At 36.9% G+C, this 18,798-nt stretch overlaps 1 protein-coding gene across 1 annotated transcript in view; it reads right to left on the bottom strand.

Annotated features, from left to right (window-relative positions):
* Positions 1 to 447: 447 nt before the first annotated feature.
* Positions 448 to 18,798, bottom strand: part of PRPF4B (pre-mRNA processing factor 4B) — a 42,922-nt gene continuing 24,571 nt past the window's right edge. The window contains exons 8-18 of the mRNA XM_019518615.1: positions 16,294 to 16,367; positions 14,086 to 14,176; positions 13,294 to 13,441; positions 12,235 to 12,372; positions 10,740 to 10,893; positions 6,825 to 6,939; positions 5,810 to 5,961; positions 5,238 to 5,324; positions 2,577 to 4,481; positions 1,719 to 1,764; positions 448 to 640 (exon numbers count right to left, since the gene is read on the bottom strand). Coding sequence (XP_019374160.1) covers positions 4,278 to 4,481; positions 5,238 to 5,324; positions 5,810 to 5,961; positions 6,825 to 6,939; positions 10,740 to 10,893; positions 12,235 to 12,372; positions 13,294 to 13,441; positions 14,086 to 14,176; positions 16,294 to 16,367 — 1,163 coding nt within the window. The 3' untranslated portion in view covers positions 448 to 640; positions 1,719 to 1,764; positions 2,577 to 4,277. The remainder of the gene's footprint in view (positions 641 to 1,718; positions 1,765 to 2,576; positions 4,482 to 5,237; positions 5,325 to 5,809; positions 5,962 to 6,824; positions 6,940 to 10,739; positions 10,894 to 12,234; positions 12,373 to 13,293; positions 13,442 to 14,085; positions 14,177 to 16,293; positions 16,368 to 18,798) is intronic.

Raw genomic sequence — 18,798 nt, 5'->3', positions numbered from 1 at the left:
TGGGGAGATGGAGCATCCCACAGGAGTGTGCCTACGTCTGAATTAATGAATCTCTCCTAATTCAATTCAGATATTAAAGGGTCTCCTGAGTGTATTGAGATTCGGCCACCAAATCAGGCCGAATCGAATCAGGGACCGAAGTTTCGCACAGCCCTAATATGCTTCCCTTGCTTAATGGAGCTTACATACAGTTGCAGCAGATGTCAAGGACAAACCAAAACCCACAGCACAGAAGGCCTCCTGGCTGCTCCATGGAGCTGAAGGGGGAAGGAGACAAAGGGCTACAGGAGCTCAAGAGACAGAAACAGGGCAGGCAGTACTTGCCATAACTATACAAGAGCTGTCCTGAAGTCTGCATAAGTATTTGAAGAAAGTATTTAGAAGCGCTGCAATATCAGCTTTGTTCAGAGCCAAAGTAAAAACAAAACAAAAAAGACGAAACACAAATAGGTTCAATGCTCTTATTTATTACTTTATAGCAACTACCACTTCGAACATCTGCTTCTTTGAAGTTATAGTTCACAACATGATGCACTATGGAAGATTAAGTTATCATCTCCAGCATTCTCAAAGATTCAGCAGCCTCCCGTGTATAGCTCAGTACATGCAAAGGTTCCTCAGAAGTTTACTGCCACTTACCCTATGTATGGAAGGAAAAACATTATTAAAAAAAATGCAGTTATTATAAAAAAAGCTTCCGTCTATCAAAATTACTTAAACAGTCTTCAGTTACATCAATCTATACAGCAGTAAGTAGCACAGCAATACAAACGAAAAATATAGAAAGGATTCCAAATATACATTTCGAGTAATCTGACTTAGTACTGAAGAAAATTAATTTTGTTGTCATCTGGGGGTGCAGGTTCAAAAGCAGACTTTGGTCTTTCTGGGTTCTTAGTAAGTCAAGTAGGTTACACAACTGAAGTTCTCAGTCACCATGAGACAGAACATGGGCTCAACCCACAGCACAGAGCTTCATGAAACAGGAGCCGAGGCAAGACAGGACTCTTATTCTTGAGACAGCCGAGAAGAACAGCCCCTTCAAGTTAAAGCCACTTCACAGCTGCTCAAATTTTTGTCAAACTACAATAGTATCAGCACTTTCAAAAGCACTACAGATGTGGTTTTACTATTCCTCCTACATTGTGAGCTAAGGAGAGGGGCTGGCCTACAGCTGGTTTTTGATACCACTCAGTTTTGCATGCTAGAACAGCCATCAGCTGGCTGTTCACAGCAGAGGTACAGCAACATAAAGTTGCAGCAGGGTCAAGAACTGGGATTCCCTTGTCTTTAAACAACCTCTCACAGCCACTCTGTAGCAATGATAAAGTTAACAGCAGTAGCATAAATAATGCATGTACTAAAATAAATAGGGACAGGCACTCTCACTTTATATGTTTGTAGCTTTTTATGTGTATTAAGAATCCTAAAAATTTATTTTAACCAAATTTGGTAGTAGTCATTTTCTTTTTAAAAGAAAGAAATTCAACTTAACCTGCATATCCTCCTACATTTCATCACAACAAAATCACATCAACCAAAAATGCAACAAAAAACATTATCTTACATATAAACATGAGCACAATAGGACTATTCTAAGAATTACCAACACTGCAATAGTGGTAATGAAACCTTGACTCAGATGCTGAAAACAGAAAGATTAGACAGAAAACTACATAAAGAATATCTTTTTTTTATATCTTTTATAGGTCAGAAACCTTTGTTCATGTCTTCTGGCAGTCATCATCTTCTTTTGAGCTGCACCTACAACACAAAGAACAAGTAAACGAGCAACTTTATGCTTCTTCAGAATAATTTAAAACAATTCTGTAGGCATAAGATGTATTGTTTCTATTGGATTTGACAACACCAACTTATTCCATTATTCTTAAATAGGGATTTTTTTTTAAAAAAGCATACTGGGTTTTACTTCATCTATGTAAAATTGCCACCAGAAGTGCTGTATTTGCCAAAGTTGTCACCAAAGCAATGCAAATTACTTTGTGTGGATTTAACTATAAAGTATCTATCTGTCCATTTCAGTAAAGGAGAAGGTTGCATTCTCTCTCCTGCACGATCAAGAAACTTAGTATGTTGAAACAGGAATAGATTTACTTTATGAAAAATGGAAATAAAAAATTGGAAGGTTCAAAATAGGCATGTAAAAAAACAAACAAAAACAACCAACCATCACCTGCTTTTGTAGTTTAATAAACTCCTTGGTGGGGAACACCCCACCAGCAGAATGACTGCTTCGTTTCCTTTTCCATCCTTGATTGCACTAAGCATGCATGTTTGCTGCAATTATATGCCTATATGGATAAAAGATTCTATTTACAATTTTAGGACGGTTTTACAAAATAATTGAACCCAGTGTTTTTTCACACTTTAGGTATATTTTGATAAACAGAAATAAAAAATGAATTGTTAACATTCTCATTTGTTTTATTAAGGCAGAAGTATGGATTGGAAAAGCTTGATCCTGTTTCTCTCATGTTGCATAACTAACTCAAGTGTTTCAAACTATTTTAACTTTTGTTGCTAAATGTTTATCTACACATGCTGTCAGAAATAACCTTGTTAGGAAGGTGAAGTTGGTGTCTCAGCAAACCAGACTCATGGAGTAGGCGTTGAGTGGCCTGTGCCTCGCTTCCCTTTTTCTCTTTCAGCACCATCAAAAGGAAAAGTGAGAGAAACAGCACAAACATTAGTTAAAGCCTGAATCAATCCCACATCCTACAGGAATAATTTCATAACAATGAAAGCAGATAGACAGTATCTGTAGGTTTTTTAATGTAGATAATCATAGATCTAATTAATGTAGTTTAATATCTCTTTCAAAGTTCATAACTTTTAATAATCCCTTCAATTAAAGGATTTATGGAAATATGAAGGATTTCTTACAGATTACCTGATTTACCAGCACTGAAGAAAAAAATCTTTTAAAAATGGCTACAAATGCCTTGTTCACAAAAGACTTTATTATCTAATGATGCATACTGAAAACATACAGAAATCTGCATGGTCCACTTTACATGCAGGAGAACAATCTTCACTTTACAATAAGTAAGTGTCAACTGTTTTATGCAAGAGACAACACTTGAAAGTCACATTTCTTAAAGAAAAGCTTCATTTACAAAAGAAATAAAAGGTAAAGAAGCAATTACCGCTTTTAAAAAGCAGCTGCTTTGTTCAAGAGTGGAAGGTTTATGCCTGTATTGAAAGACAACATGATCACAAATAATGAAAACAATGAACAAATGAAACACTTTTAGCATAAAGCAGTACACTTTCAAAATGACATACAAATAGTTAAAAATTTTCATTATGTTGTCTAACTATGCTTTAGATATAAGGTCTTTCAGAATCAAATCCCAACATATGTAATTAGTAAATGAAAACTCTTCAGTAAGTATTGGTTCTATGTCATAGCGAACTGTATTTAACAAAATGTATACAAAGTCTCTAGCAAGTTGATTAAAAAAATTAAAGTAATAAGAAACAGTACACTGAAGGCGCTCTATCCATCAAGTGCGCACTCTCAAAAGTTTTAAATATGTGATGAAAAGAACAAAGTTGTAACTATGCCACAGTTGCAATGCCAGAAAATAAAACAAATTAATTTATCAAACATGCAGGGAAATTCTGCCACAAAGCTATCGTCCCTCATTTGTCAGTCGTTCCAGTAAAATAACATTTTAAACACTGATGATGTTGATGGTTTAGCTTACCTTCAGTGTACTGAAAGTTGTACACAACCTGCTTTAAAAGAGGAGACCATCCCTGCAGGCAGGCTCAAGAAGGAACAGACCCCCTTCGGCACTGACTACACCAAGGGCATGCTGCTGTGGCCTGCACACACACACCTAGGAAAATGTGAATATAAACAGCATTTATGCTGGCCATTTTTTAAAGACAAAAATGAAGCCAAGTCTGCTAAAAAAACAAATCAACCACCCAGTATTACTGTTCTTTTATAACAGAGGCTTTTTTTCTTTTTATAATATATGAACTGCAACCATATACATTAGCATTGTACTTTTGTGCAGTCTTGGCAATTAAAACAATTCTACAGTGAAAATTTTCACATAAGACACAAACAGAATTACTCTAACATTTCTAAAAGAAATATCAGCCTTGGTGTTAATTCAAATGTATCATTCTTCCTCAACTTTGCAGGGGAAATATTTATGTTTATATACATTAATAAACTGCTGGGAAATTTCTTCAGTCTTTGTATCTTAATTACTCAAACCCTTTGAACTTCTTCATCTGGTTTAAATTTTTTCCTGGATGAAGGCGTGCTGCAGAGCCTGGTTGATGCTAATCCGTTTAGCTGGGTCTAACATTAGAATCTGGTCCAATAAGTCCTTTAGCTGGTGTACTTTTTTACGCTGGTCTTCCGGGAGTCGTTGGCACCCAATCAAATCTGCTAAGAGGTCCTTGGTTGGATTAATGGTGCTCATGACAGTAACCTTCTCCTATAAATGGAAAAGTGCAACCAAGATTTACTTCCATCATTACTAAAGCTAACTGTTATACTGTTAACAGAAAACCACAATGAGCAAACATCCTGTTCTTTAATGCTATTACTGCTCTGTGTTATCCCTCCTCGTTTTAAAGCCAAAGTTACTGCTACTGCACATTCTAGTGTAGAATATTCTAACTATTTAAACTGGAAAATTAGCTAAGGGCATGAGGACAACTGAAACATTAATGACTGGAATTTATGCCAACCCGTCATTTTAGGAATTTTCTAGCATTCATTTTTCTTTGGGTAGCTATATAAAAAGGTATGCTGATTGTCTGCGTTTTAGTAGACCAAAAAACCACACGCAGAGAATTCCAACCAAGAAGGCATTCCAGCATTACTGGTATGCATTCCAGTGTTACAACAAAACACACAATAGTCCCGAACATTAAATGAGCATTCTACAAGCATTTTATGCATAAGGCGCATCTTCTCCAATTTTAAAAGAAGGTAGCTAGCACCATTCAATATTTATGCAGTAATTGCAAGTTAGTTACCATAAAGCTAAAATTCAGAGTGATCCCAGGTGACTTATCAAGAGAATTCCCCTATAACAACATACTCTGAATTCTATTATAGAGAATGTAATATTTTAAATAGCCTTTACAATATACATCTTGGTCTAACGTTCTGATATTAGAATAGTATTGAAAAAGTTTAAAAAAGTGGAAGCTCAGCTTGCAATTTAAAAAAAAAAACAACTTACCCTTTCTGTTACTTTATCTACTTCTATATACATGAAGTTGAGATTTTGATCAAAGTGCTGATCTTTGAACACACCTTTTCGAATCATCTGAAAAGTGAAAGGCAGGAGTTTTATAAAATGCGTATCTTACGAACTTCAGACTTTCTTATAACATGTTAAAACAGACACGCTCAACTACCTACTGGCTGACAATACACACAACTCATTTAATACTTCTAGGTTTTTCAGAGAACAGCAAAAAATGACTACAATAATAAAAAACCCTGACAAAACGGCTTGATAAAACATACAGCATCATCCTTTGACTTACGTATTTTATTTTCTCAGGTCAGTTTTTAGAAGTGGCTTCTCTTAATGCTTAGTTTATGAAAAAGCAGTGGTGCACTTTCACTTCATAACATTTAGAATCAACATAATTCTACAGTTAGAAGACTGTCTAACATACACTTGCTGTTAAGAGAAGATGCATGGAATAAAGACATAAGACAAAATTTAGTAAAATAAAGACAATTTATTATGTTCATTACTACTGCATGGTTCCATATGAGATCTTAATTATTTATACCACTTACCTTGTTTGGCATCTTTCCTTTGAGGTCCATGGCAAGTTTTAACATATGGTTATTGGTTTTGCCAGGAAATAGAATTTTTCCTGTATAAAGTTCATACAGTGTACAGCCTACAGACCACATATCTATTCCATAATCATAGATTTTACCTATAACTAAAAACAGAATAGGTTAGTTAATTCCACACAGGCAGGCACAAAGATCCAAAACCACAACACCAAAAAGACAGAAAACCCTGATTTGGGAGTTACCTTATAAAGCTTACATTCCTAGGAATGGAGAAGCACCAAAAGGAAGCATTCAAGCTTTTTTTTTTTTTATTTGTACTTTTTAAAACTTTTAAAACATTTCCACCGACAGTGGCCTTCACCTATAATCTGTCCTTTTCACCACAATGGAAAAATGTGATAAAACAACAGTGAAAGCTATAACAATCAAAGGTCCTCCTTCCCTTCATTAGACTGAACATAAGCACTTTGAAGAGGTGTACATGGTTCCACTAACCCAGAGGTGTCAAAATCTCAACTTAGAGAGCTATAATCTGGCCTGTAGGGCTTCTCATCGGCTGAATGACCTACCTCTTGATCTGGCCCATGGGGCCTCCTGCTGGGGGCTGCCAGAGCCATTATATGGATACCAGCTGCCACCACTCAATCACCAATTTTAGTTGCCAGTGGTGAGAAAAAAATACTAAATTCAGTGGCAGCATTCACTCCTAGGGGCTAGCCACAGTGATGGTTAAACTCCTTCGCTAATGGAAGCCATGTCCAGATCTAGCCCATAGACCAGATACCCAGCACCTCTGCACACAGTGCCTCTATAATATCTCAAAAGCTCTGTCAGAAACCAAACTCACAATCATCAATGATTGTGTGTAGTACTGCTGCACTAAAATAAATGTTTACATTCTGGTTTTAGTTTTTAATTTAAGTTCCAGCATCATTACTACAAATGGATATAATTATGCACCACTATTTAGATACTGTTCATGTAAAAATGAATATATTAGATAACTTACTGATTTCAGGAGCTCGATAAAATCTACTGACAAGATATGGCGTGATGTCATTATCTGCAACATGTGAAGCTGATCCAAAATCACATAGCTTTAATATGGTTTTAGACTCATTTACCTGCAAGGTAAAGAAACTTTATTGATACTGTAAGAATATACAGTATGTTTGACAGAATCAAAATATGTGATATTTAAACACTGATATTTCTGCCCATATTATTTTTTTGATTTGTTGTAGTCTAAGTAAAGTATAAAGCCTTAAAACTGGAAATGACAATGAATGTATTAAGAGTGGATGAACTACTGAAACAGTGGATTTAGTTTAAAATATTTAGTTTATTAATAAAAGTTTTTACTACATCTATTTGATTGATTTAACAGTTGGCTGTCTGTACATGGAAAATTGGCTGATAACGATTCTGAATTTTTTCCTCCTATTCTAATCAGCTATTAACCCAGCAAAAATAATGAAATGTGACAAAAAGTTAAAAACATAGGGACATGTCAAAGAACATGTGTAGCTTTCTTTTCTTTAGTAAATAAATAAATTAAAATACCTTTAACACACAGTAACAGTGACATCTGCTGAGGAAGGCTAAAATCTGCTTCCAAAGCTGCTGCTAATCACAACCTCAAAACATGGGCAGGATTAAAGACGTGAGGATAATTTACAATCCATCATTCCTTCCCTCTTCAAAAGAAATATATGCAAATTCTTAAACTAGAAATACTTCTTACCCAAACAAAAAAATCAATATGTATTATGCTAAATGTTAGCAGAAGCCCAGTCACTGCATTCTGGCATCAGAATTGCTGTCTGACCCAATAAAAATTGGTCAAAAGCATCCCAGGGATTCCTTAGTTCTTGTGTATTTCTTCTCCAGAGAATTAAACAAGTTAGCAATTTGCTCAGCAGTGGGCAACACCGCCAGCATGAAGAGCAATCCAAAATGTGCTTATGCAACAAAGACCAAGTGAATCACCTGTGCAAATGCAGCCAAGTTCCAACTATCACAATGAAAGAGCAACTAATGACCATACTCACACACTGATAACCTGAAAGGCAACACTTAGCTCTGCTGACAAACCAGTTAGCTAACTTAAATGTTCTTGCTTTTTAAAAAGAAGATTTTGATAATGGTATTCACTGACTGACATTCTGTGTGAATAAGAACAAGTTTTGTCCATCCGGACTAGTAAATATTAACTGATAAAGTCATCTTTCTGGTAATGATTAAAAAAGCTGAAAACATATAGCCTTCTTCAGTTTGTTTACCACATCATCAATAAGCCTTAAAACACCTAATATGTAAATTGATGGTTGGCCTAGGAGAAATAAAATATTCTACAGCTTCAGAGATATAAAATTCATACTTTGACATATACAAGACAGATAATTTAATGAAGTAGGCAATATTATATTATGTAGAATCATTAGTAAAAAAGTATTGAGCACTCAGAATTGAACAAGCTTAAAGGAATGTACTTTAAACACAGGTCTGACTGTGGAAGGCCTCAAAGAACCTCAATAGATAAATTTATTGCTGATTTTCTGCAAAAATAAATCTAGATTGAATGGATGACTTAAAACTAAGTTCTACAATCTGGAAAGCCATGACTTCTAAACTGACCCATAACTGAAAACATGACTAATATGAAGACAAGAGAAGTGAGGAAATGCATCAGAATTTTTGAGGATGTAAATAAATGTGTGCAAAAACTGGACAGGACCCTAGATAAAATGAAGATGTCACACTAGAAGACATACAAGTAAGAATTTTACTTCTGGAATTAGAGCACAGTCCTGTACGGGTGCAATAGTTCAGATGCCAGAGAAAATTCTTTTACCAAAGATGACCAGATGGCTTGGATAACAGTGACGGTAGGAGAGCTCTAATTCTGGGGTTTTATTTTTTCCTGATTACTTATAAAAGAAAATACATTCCACTTTTTTAAATAACACTTTTTTTCAGTGACTACCAAACTCTAAACTCTGATGACTCGCTGATGATTTGGAGATTTCTCAGGTAAAGATTTTTTCTTTTGCACAGATGACTAAAGATTTCAAGTGTAGATGGAAAAATGACAACCGTATGCAGGCTACTTATTGTAACAGGCTATTTATTTATTTAGTATAAATTCAGTGTCTGAGGTATGTTATCCACAGCGGATCCTTATGCTGTTACATGGAAATCTTTTAGAATAAATAAATAAATAGGTTAGATAAATTCAAGAAAATTTAACAAGGTCTACCTTCATTCTGCTGTTAGAGCTAAATGATGACTAATTAAAATCAAGTTCTAAATATTTAGGAGACAGGAATGTCCTCACTAGACCTTAAACTGTAAACTACAATGTCAATCTAGGATCTTTAAATAGCTCGTAAATACTCGTAAGAAGACCTAGAGTTGAGAAAGCATTTAATCCTCTTCATTATCACTAGTCTCTTTATGACATTGTTGTAAGTCATGCTTTTAAACATTCAAACTCTCTTAGATATCACTTTTATAAGAATAGACAGAAATCATCCGTGAGTTCAAATTAATCAGAGTTCTCATCTTAAATATCATTAACAATGGAGATTTATTGCAGGGAATTCTAATCCAGTATATCTGAATAAAAAATTGGTTATTAAAAAAAAACAAACCCTAAAAATTACTTAACTAATACTTCAGCTGCAGTGAGACAACACATCAATAATATATGCAGATTAGAAAAGGATTCCTCTCTATAAATCAGTTAAATTAAACAGATAAACTTTTTGGGGGAAGGGAGGGCGGCTGGGTTTTTTTTTGTTTTTAAATACAAGTTACCTGTAATTGGTACCTTGTTAAAAATAACTGTTCTAGCAGGATTTTTTTTTTTTTTTTTTTACACAAGTGGACCAAAAATCAGCACTGGTGGCCCTCAGAGTTATGCTGTGTATGAATCTGACTCTTGTGAAAGGCCAGGTTCAGGAACATAAATAATGTCCTCATACCCCACTGATTTATGCAGTGGTCAAGGGTAGGACATAGCCTTTATTTATTAACTAAGATTTTAATTGTTCTCATTTATTATTTGTTGGGTATCTTACGATCATCTCCAGCATCAATGAAAAATAACCTTTTTAAGGATACTTATTTCCATTCTTTGTCACTTTCTTTTTAATTCTGTCAGCTCCTTTCCTCCTTTCCACATGTTCCTCTGTTAAGCAACATTAACATTCATACCCTCTTAACTACTACACCAATCAGCCTTTGAATAGTTAAAAATACCACCAGTTTGACTTGCCAACTCAATCAGATTAATAAAGAATAGAAGGAAATTTCACAGCTTTTGAATATTACTCTAAAATTTATGCACCCTAAGGAAGACTATTTACACTTGTTTCATATTTAGAAGGTTATTTTTACAATGATGAAGGCAAGAAATTTGTGTTTAATAGTAACTGAGAGACTATAAAGCTGCCATATGAGCAAACAAATGCATCAAGGGGACCAGAACAAACACTGTTATAGTATTTGAATTCTCCTCCGCTACTAAGCAGTCTTTTTCTTTTCCATCATGCAAGCAAAAGTAAGCAAGGGACAATTTGCAAACCTGAGTTACACTGGAAACCAAGGCCAACAACCTCCACAAAAACAGACTAATTTCAGACATACCTAAAAATTAAAAATCTTTCTTCTAGAGAAGGATGCCTTCTTACATTGCAGTTTGCTTCTTTAAAGAGAAACAAATGAAAGAAAGCATGACGTGCTTTAAAAGACAAACTTAGATTTCTTTTATGTTTAAAATTTTTATTTCTGTTCCATATTATTCAAAGATTTTCAGTGTACAGACACAACTTAGAATTTGAAACTAATATTCTCTGAATTTAGAAGCACACTGCATACTGGCTGTAAATTATCTCTAGTGTTTTAATTAAATGTTACTTACCAAAATATTGTCTGGCTTAATATCAGCATGTAGGATGTTACATCTTTTAAGCAGCTTTAATGCCAGGAACAACTGTTGGCTGTAGGAGCGTACAGCTTTAATGTGGAGACCAACATCCTTCCCATACTTTTTCAGTACCTCTCGTAAATTCATACTTTTTTATACACAAAAAAAAGAAAAGAGGATGAAGACAGATAATTAAACAGGGAACAACGTACTAGCATTATAAACATCAAGTACAATACACAAAAAACAAGTTCTCTTGGACAGTTAGGAAAAAAAGAGCACCACTCATAGCAGACCAACTTGAAATTTACTCCTTGTCATGAGGCACTACATTGAAAGAGAAAGCTCTTGACCAAATCAGAGCAAAGGGAAGCTGTAAATTACAGACATGACCACGATTATCCTGAAAAATTCCTTTTGCTAAGGTTAATACTGTTTATCTTTTTTGCACAAGAACCACAGCCATTTCTCAACAATTGCACTGTCTTTGTGCAAACTGCTTTAAGAAGCAAAACATGGCAAAAGGAAACTACTGTGATGACAAATTAAAAGAGGTGAAGAAAATTAAGTTGAGGAGGCCATGCTTATTTTAGGTATAAGCAAACAGACTGGGTAATATTTGGAGAAGTATCAGCATAGAGGAACTTTGAGAAGATTAACAGAGCATGGAATCAGAGAAAAAAGAAAGACATTCCTGAACAGTTTTATGGAGAACTAGCCAACAATCTATTTATTAGAGAAAAGAAAAAAAAAATCTGAGCTCAGGGTTTTTAGCTTATCACCATAAGCCTCATACAGCTTAAGCAAGCATCTTCCTTCTACCCCAAGAGTGCAAGGAAAAGTTAAATAAATGATGTTACACACACAATGCGTAAGATTCATTATACTGACAGAAAGGGACAAAAACCCTACTCGGTATACATTCTCAAATCTATTGTCATAAAACACACAGAAAATCCTGCCTGTCACTGCACATCGACACCACTTTATAAGAAAGAGAAAAAAAAAAAGGAAAGGTCAAATTATTATCCCCAATGTTCTTCCCTGAATGTGTCCTATTAGGTAAACTCCCAGGCAATAGCCCTAGATGTGCCAAGCTACTGCTGCAAAAGCATTCCAAACTTCTGGAACCTGCCCAGCTGCCAAAAGAACTATGAACATAAGTAAAAATCACTAATTGGCAGAAGAATTCAGGATAAATAAAACCATAAACTTCCTGTAACCTTAAAAAAGGAAGGAAGAGAGAGAGAGACCAAATACCAAGTTAGCGCTGTCATGTCAAAGAAAATGAGAATGCTTCAGACCCTTTTTGTCCCTACAGATGTTTCTGAATGAAAGGCCTGAAATAAGTTCACCATCATAGTAAAGCCAGAATGGGAAAGCTTTCAAATTTAAAAAGGAGAATTCAAATTAGTAGTACAAAAAAATTAAAGAGTACTTAACTCTACTTTTATTTTTATAATTATTTCTGTACATTTAGTTGTTTTACCTGAGTGGTTCAAATACCAGACAGAGGTGCTGTTTGTGATAGAAATGCCTGAACAGTCGCAGACAATGAAACTTGTCATCAGGATCTGCATCATTGAGCTTCTTCAAAAATTCCAGTTCTTTTAGACCAGTTTTTTGCCTATAAAACAAAAACATAAGTATGGTACCAAGTAAATTCTATACAACATATTTCAGCATAAGCATTCACTGGATAACTATCAAACTGGGGTTCTTCTGGTTAACATAATTCTGGAATTTAAAAGATCTTGATATTATTCTCAGCAACTATGCACTAGAAAAATCAAAAAAATTCTTTATGCTTCAAAACACCCACACAATTCTAATCTGCCCACCCCCCTAGCATGTAAATGGAGAGAAGAGTTCCTTCTCTAAATGACCAAATACTATTTAAACAACAATTAATGATAGTATATGGGTGAGTAAATATTTAGCTGAAACTAACTGCATGCTGAGCTCACCTACACTAACTTCAACATCTGTATTTATACATGATGTATGGAAAAAGACAACTTTTCAATACATTATTTAATATTAGACATTTTCATGAATTCTGATTTAGCAAACTAACACACTTTAAATAATGAAATAAAATGAGAGTTTAAAATTAAGGCTCAAGTCAAAACGCATATGGAAGATTTACAATATTAATTTCTCTTCACAGGGAAAACAAAGCAAATAACAAAAGTAATTAGTATTAAAATCATACTATTGCTACAAATACTGAAATCTGAACTGACATGCTAATCCATAAACTAGATAACAAGTTAGCACAATTTTACACTACTCAAAGGGACACCAGCTTTCAAGAGCTGCAAATAATTTACTGTAGGCAAGGTCTACTTTTTCTGCTACTTATATGCAGTTGTTTTTGCACAATGAATGGTACTAATTAGGGATAGAAGAGATAGTCTTTCAGGACTTGGTTTGAATCTTCTCCCAAAAAATCAAAATCTATAACTGAAAAGTTATTATTAGACACAACTGTCACAATGAGATTATTAGTTGGCTATACATCTCAATCTAACTAAATGCAACTTACATAAGTTCATTGTTCCTGATGATTTTAACTGCCACTTCTTGATTTGCTCTTGCCATATCTCTGGCTCGCACTACATTACTGAAGACTCCCTGGCCAGTATAACCATAGACATTGTAACGTTTATCTAGAACTTCACCTATGTTAACACCTGATGGAGAAAACAAAAATGGTTATAAAGAGAAATCCTGGGCTAAGAATACACAACAATTAGAATAATCAACAAAAAGAAGTCTTTCATACAAGTAACTCAGAAGATACAAGAACATGTTGTGGGGTCACTTAACTACTGTGTCAAGTCTACGGTATTCTACAGAAATAACTGGAGCTATGCTCTTGTTTGATCAGGGGTCCTTTTATAAATAATAGAAGTTTTATAACCATTAATCATTCCAAGAAATGATAAATGTGATCATTAATGCTGATAATTTGAACATTCATTAGTGAAGAAGCATGCTCACTAAGATGCTTCCATTCCAAGTCCCAGGTGATAACTGCAGCATAACTGGCATGCATGTTCTTTGCATGCAGTTTTTCTTAGTTAGAGATCATAGCAAGTATGATGAGATACCATTTCCTTCTGGAAGGAAATATCATGGTTGCAAATAACTTCACTGCGCTTTGAGTGGTAGATTAAGTGACATACCTGTGAGCAGCTATACACATGCACTGTGCCCTTTAAATGATGGCATGTTGTATGTCATTTCAAAATAATTTTTGCAAACCTTCTGAATCTGGTGCTTTTCACTGAGCATTCCCATTTCAATAATAATGTTATTAGTGATAAATACTTACGATAATAGCCTTCTGCATCAGTCCAGTTATCCCTGAGGTTGGGGTTTTCTTTAAAATCTTTTCCAAAGCCAGCAGCTCTAAGACGGGCACTCTGAAATGAAGCAAGCACAAACTATATTAAAATACAGAATGCAAGGAAAAGAATATAAACTCTTATTATTACTTATTAACTGAAGAGCTGCAGTTGTGTATTGTCCCCTTTCTGACATATCTTTCCGTCCATAATACAAACATTCCATCTATTCTAAAAGATCAATATATTTGACAAAGTATCTTTTAAATATTCATGCTTGAGAATTATGACGAGAAAAAATATTAACAGAACTTCTGTATGTGCTTAGCTTTCATTGCCAACACAAGTGAGTCTAATAAATATACAGGCTTGAGATGTCTGCATCTTTGAAAAAAATTTTAATACTGCAGTCGTGTCATAAAAGTGTTGTAAAACAATTATTAGGAAGTTACAGAAAAATAATAAAAACGTTGCATTGTCAGAACTATTTTTTAAAAAGGATATTCTGTGCTGCAATACATACAAACTTCTTTGTTCATTTACTTGCCAGCTCCCAGAATAATTACACCAAGGCATGACAGATGAGAATATAAGTCATTCAGAACAGATACTGCTATCATTACTGTGAGCTAGTAAGACAGCTAGAGCCATGTACCACATAAGTACATCAAATTAAATGCAAAAAAGAAAGCCACCTTCAATCAAATAACTATTTCCTTTCCATAAACTATCATCCAGTTACCAGTTGCTTTAAAAAAGTCAAGCCTTTCTCTATTTGTTTATTATGCTTGTGAAAGCTTGCAAATAGAATTCTTCCCATTAATTTTATCCTTTGCAAAATAAAAATTTTCCTTGTGCTGTTGTAGATACGAAAGCAAACAATGCAAACAAATCTTAACTAGCCTATTAAACTGCAAAAATATGCAGTGTACAGCAAGTATTTAGCAAAAAACACCACAAGTATATTGAACAAATGACAGTACTGCAAGGACCAACTGCTAAATGCTATACTGAGGGACAGGCACTTCCTATTTTCTTCAACCATGACAGCACGATAAATTGAGAGGTACATTGCCAAATGCCATCACAATATGTCATGTTTATTTATTTTTAAATGAAGAAATGATAAAGAACCTACAAGGAGAACAAGGCCATTGGAAAGTTAGAGGGCTTTCTTACTGTAAAGTGTCTGTTACTAAAAATTCTGCTACTGCTTCCATGAGGCATGATACTGTCACCATGATAACATTTGGGAAATAGGGAGGGCACCCTGATAAACACAGTCCTTTCAAACAAATTCTGACAGATGATTATTCTTCTTCCCCCCACACTTCATACTTCCTCTGCCAAGCACAAAAGCTACCGTAGATCCTATACTAACAATGGCAAAAATCCTCAAATATTTATTTAGGGCACAGATGTCAAATTCACCTGGCCCCACAGGCTGAACAAGTGGCGTGGGACTGGTCGGTGAGCCGGATCAGGCCAGTCAACCCCTGCACGCTGGATCCAGCACATGCAACACCCACTGTGGCTGGGGATGCAGTAGGAAAAAGCCCAGGACTGCAGGCGCTTGGCTACTGCCATGAGAACCAGCCGTGGTATGGACGTCTTCCTGAACTACTGCTTGGGTTCCAGCAGCTTTTGCTTAGGTGCTTGGCAGCCAAGTGGGCACTGGAGTCCCAGAAACACTATGGCTTGATCCCACAGCAGCAGACAAGTGCCTGTGCGGGAGCTTTGGTGCTGGAACCCCACAAGCACCGCAGAAAAAAATCCTAGTATCACAGGCCCATAGCTGCTGCCGAAGGAACGTGCCCTGGTGCCAGGCTTGTTCCTGAGGTGCTACTGGGGCTCCAGCACCACAGCAGTCACCTGGACACTTGGCTGCCATGATCCTCCCCCATCCTAACGACGAGTGGAGTAATGTCTGCAGGCCAGAAGATCTCACAGGCTGCATGTTTGACGCTCACGATTTAGGGAAATGTCCCACTGACTTAAATGAAAGTTTTGTTTGAGTAAACCTTTAGTAAGAATTTCAGAATCTAAGGTCAATGAGTTAATTAAAGCTTCAAAAGAAATCATACAGAATTTAGCTGGGACAAGCTTTAGGCATAAACTGCTGAACAGCAACCCTCTCTACTACCAAAAAGTGAACAGAATGGATAAATTATTTCTGATTAAAAAAAAATACCTACATCAAAGTATGCAGCAAACATATCATCTGATTCTGTGAACATATCAGGAGCTAACAGTTTCTTCTGAGCTGAACCTTAAAAGGAAATTTATATTATTTGATTTGAAAATGAAGGCAAACTAAAAGCAGACAACTACTAAACCATATATTCCAGTGTGATAGTTATCTTCCCAGTGCTAAGAATCTGCTTAACATAGCATTAAAAACTTCAGGTACTAGCAACCATGTGATAACCAAGTTTTATTACTACAGCTAAAAAACTTGATTTATGCAATGTTTTAACATAACTAACTTATTTAAAGTACAAAACTCAGCTTAAGCTTTTGTGTCCTTTTTTATTTATTTTTATTTGTTTTAAAGCAAATACATCCTCGAGGAATTAGATGTAATGGCTTTTCAACAATTCACACATCAACAAAAAATGTTGTATTCTACATGTTCCTACAGATGTTTCTGTTGACTGAGCATGTATCTTAGAATCACATTTTGGACAAACCTGAAGTAGTGCAATAAAAGTCCTAAGCTGCCTCAAACTGTAATTTTGAAAGTTTCTTCCATATCTATTTTATCTAGCAACTCTCCAAGGCAAAGTAAGAGAGTTGATGGTACCTGCAATAACATTATGTTCTTAAAAAAACATGTTAAAAAGGTAGGCAAGATTATCCCTCTCACCTTTTAATCATCTTTAAAGTCCCAAAGACAATTTATATGTTGATAACATAAAAACAAAGAAATATAAAAATTAAGCGCACATGTTAATGAAGACAAAAACTTAGAACTATTTCATAATGTAGTACAGTAGCATGGCTTTACTCTTTTGGAGTATGTCACAGGCATCCCATTCAGAGCATCAAGGAATTCATTTCCTCTAGCAACAGATCCCCAAATTCTGCATTTTCAGGAACTCATGTAATAGCCATTTGTCTCTTACAGATAAACGACCTCATCAGAATCCACTGAAAGTATCAAAGGTTGTAAAGCAAAGACCACCACGCGCCAAGATAAAAGGAATTCATGTAGCGTTCCTCACTTTAATCCTAAAGTTGCCTACATTGCACGGAATGAGTTTTAAATATTAAACCAGGGGTGGGCAATTATTTGGGCCTGAGAGCCACATAAGAAGTTTTAATGAGCTGTTGTGGGCCAGGTCAGCACACTCTCTCCCCTGTGCAACAACTCGCTTTAGGCAGGTAGGGAACAGCGTTGAGGTGTGGGATGGACAGGTGAGGATGGGATCATGGGGCTGGGTCACAGGGTGGCGACAGCTTGGGACCCAGGCTTGGGCTGTGATCCACTCCCTGCACACTCTGCCCTGTGGAGGGAGAGGGGAGCTGCCTGAGTGCCAGGTCCTGGGAGCCAGTTGGGGGTCAGAGTAAGGATAAGGCAGAAGGTAAGTGCAGCAGAGCTCGCCCGGGTGGTGCAGTCCACGCAGAGCTGAGCCCCGCCTGGGGCAGCTTGAGCCATGCTCCCACTGGCCCAGCCAGCAAGCAGCTTCTGGCAGGGCTGTTCTTAGTGCAGCTGCAGCCAGCTAAGTACTACCTCTGCTCCCTTTGCCTCCAGAGATCAGGGCCCGGGTCAGTGGGGCTGTTCTGCTCCCCTCGCCTCCAGCAACGGCTCCTTCTTTTGCTCCTGCTGTGTCGCTCTGAAAAGGCTGGGGGGATGCTTCAGCCCGGCAGCTTCTGCCTTGAGTGTGTAGGGCTCCATCTCCTGGCTGCCTTCCACCCACACACTGGGGGCTGCTCATTGTACTGGGCTTGCATAGTGGGTGCAAGGCAGCTGGGAGCTGGAGCCCTGTGTGCTGAGGCAGGAGTCACAGGGCTGAAGCTTCCCACCCTCCTGCCTGGAGTGGCACAGCAGGAACAGGAGCAGGAGCTGCCACTGAAGACAAAGAGCAAAACAGCCCCTGCTGGCTTGGGCCCCAGCCAGCACACAGCTTCTGGCGGAGCTGTTCCTGCTGCAGCTGGCTGGGTGCTCCTCTGCTCCCCTCGTCTCCAGCAGTGGCTCCTCCTCCTGCCCCTACCTCTGCTAAGCCACTGTGGGTGGGGGTTGTGGGGGGAGCTTCAGCCAGACAGCTCCAGCTAGAGGCAAGGGGAGCGGAGCAGCACCAGGCATAGCCCTGGAGGAAGCAGCGCATGCTGGTTGGGGCCTGGGCCAGCAGGCACGGGTGGGAGTACAGCATGAGCTGTCTCAGTGGGACTGGGTGGGGCTCAGCCCTATGGGGAGTGCTACAGGGCCAGCTGTGGCCCAGATCCAACCCACGGGCACTATTTTGCCTGCTCCTGTTAAGCCCTTATTTGCACCAAAATTGAGTTTATGCAAAACATATATACATAAAAGTAAATACTTTAGATGCCCACCTAAAGAAAAAAAATTAAATTCATCTCTCAATTTGGTATTTTTCACATTACAGTCCACATTTAGACCAGGGCAGTTTTTTAGTCCTCTGCTGGCTCTTCATGCTGCCACCACTAGAGGAAACAATACAGAACAAACCCAACTCTTGCAT

The sequence above is a fragment of the Gavialis gangeticus genome, unplaced genomic scaffold (genome assembly GCF_001723915.1).
Source record: "Gavialis gangeticus isolate Ggan-Ray unplaced genomic scaffold, GavGan_comp1, whole genome shotgun sequence".
In the NCBI taxonomy this organism is placed as follows: domain Eukaryota; kingdom Metazoa; phylum Chordata; order Crocodylia; family Gavialidae; genus Gavialis; species Gavialis gangeticus.
This window is presented reverse-complemented; position numbering and strand designations above follow the sequence as displayed.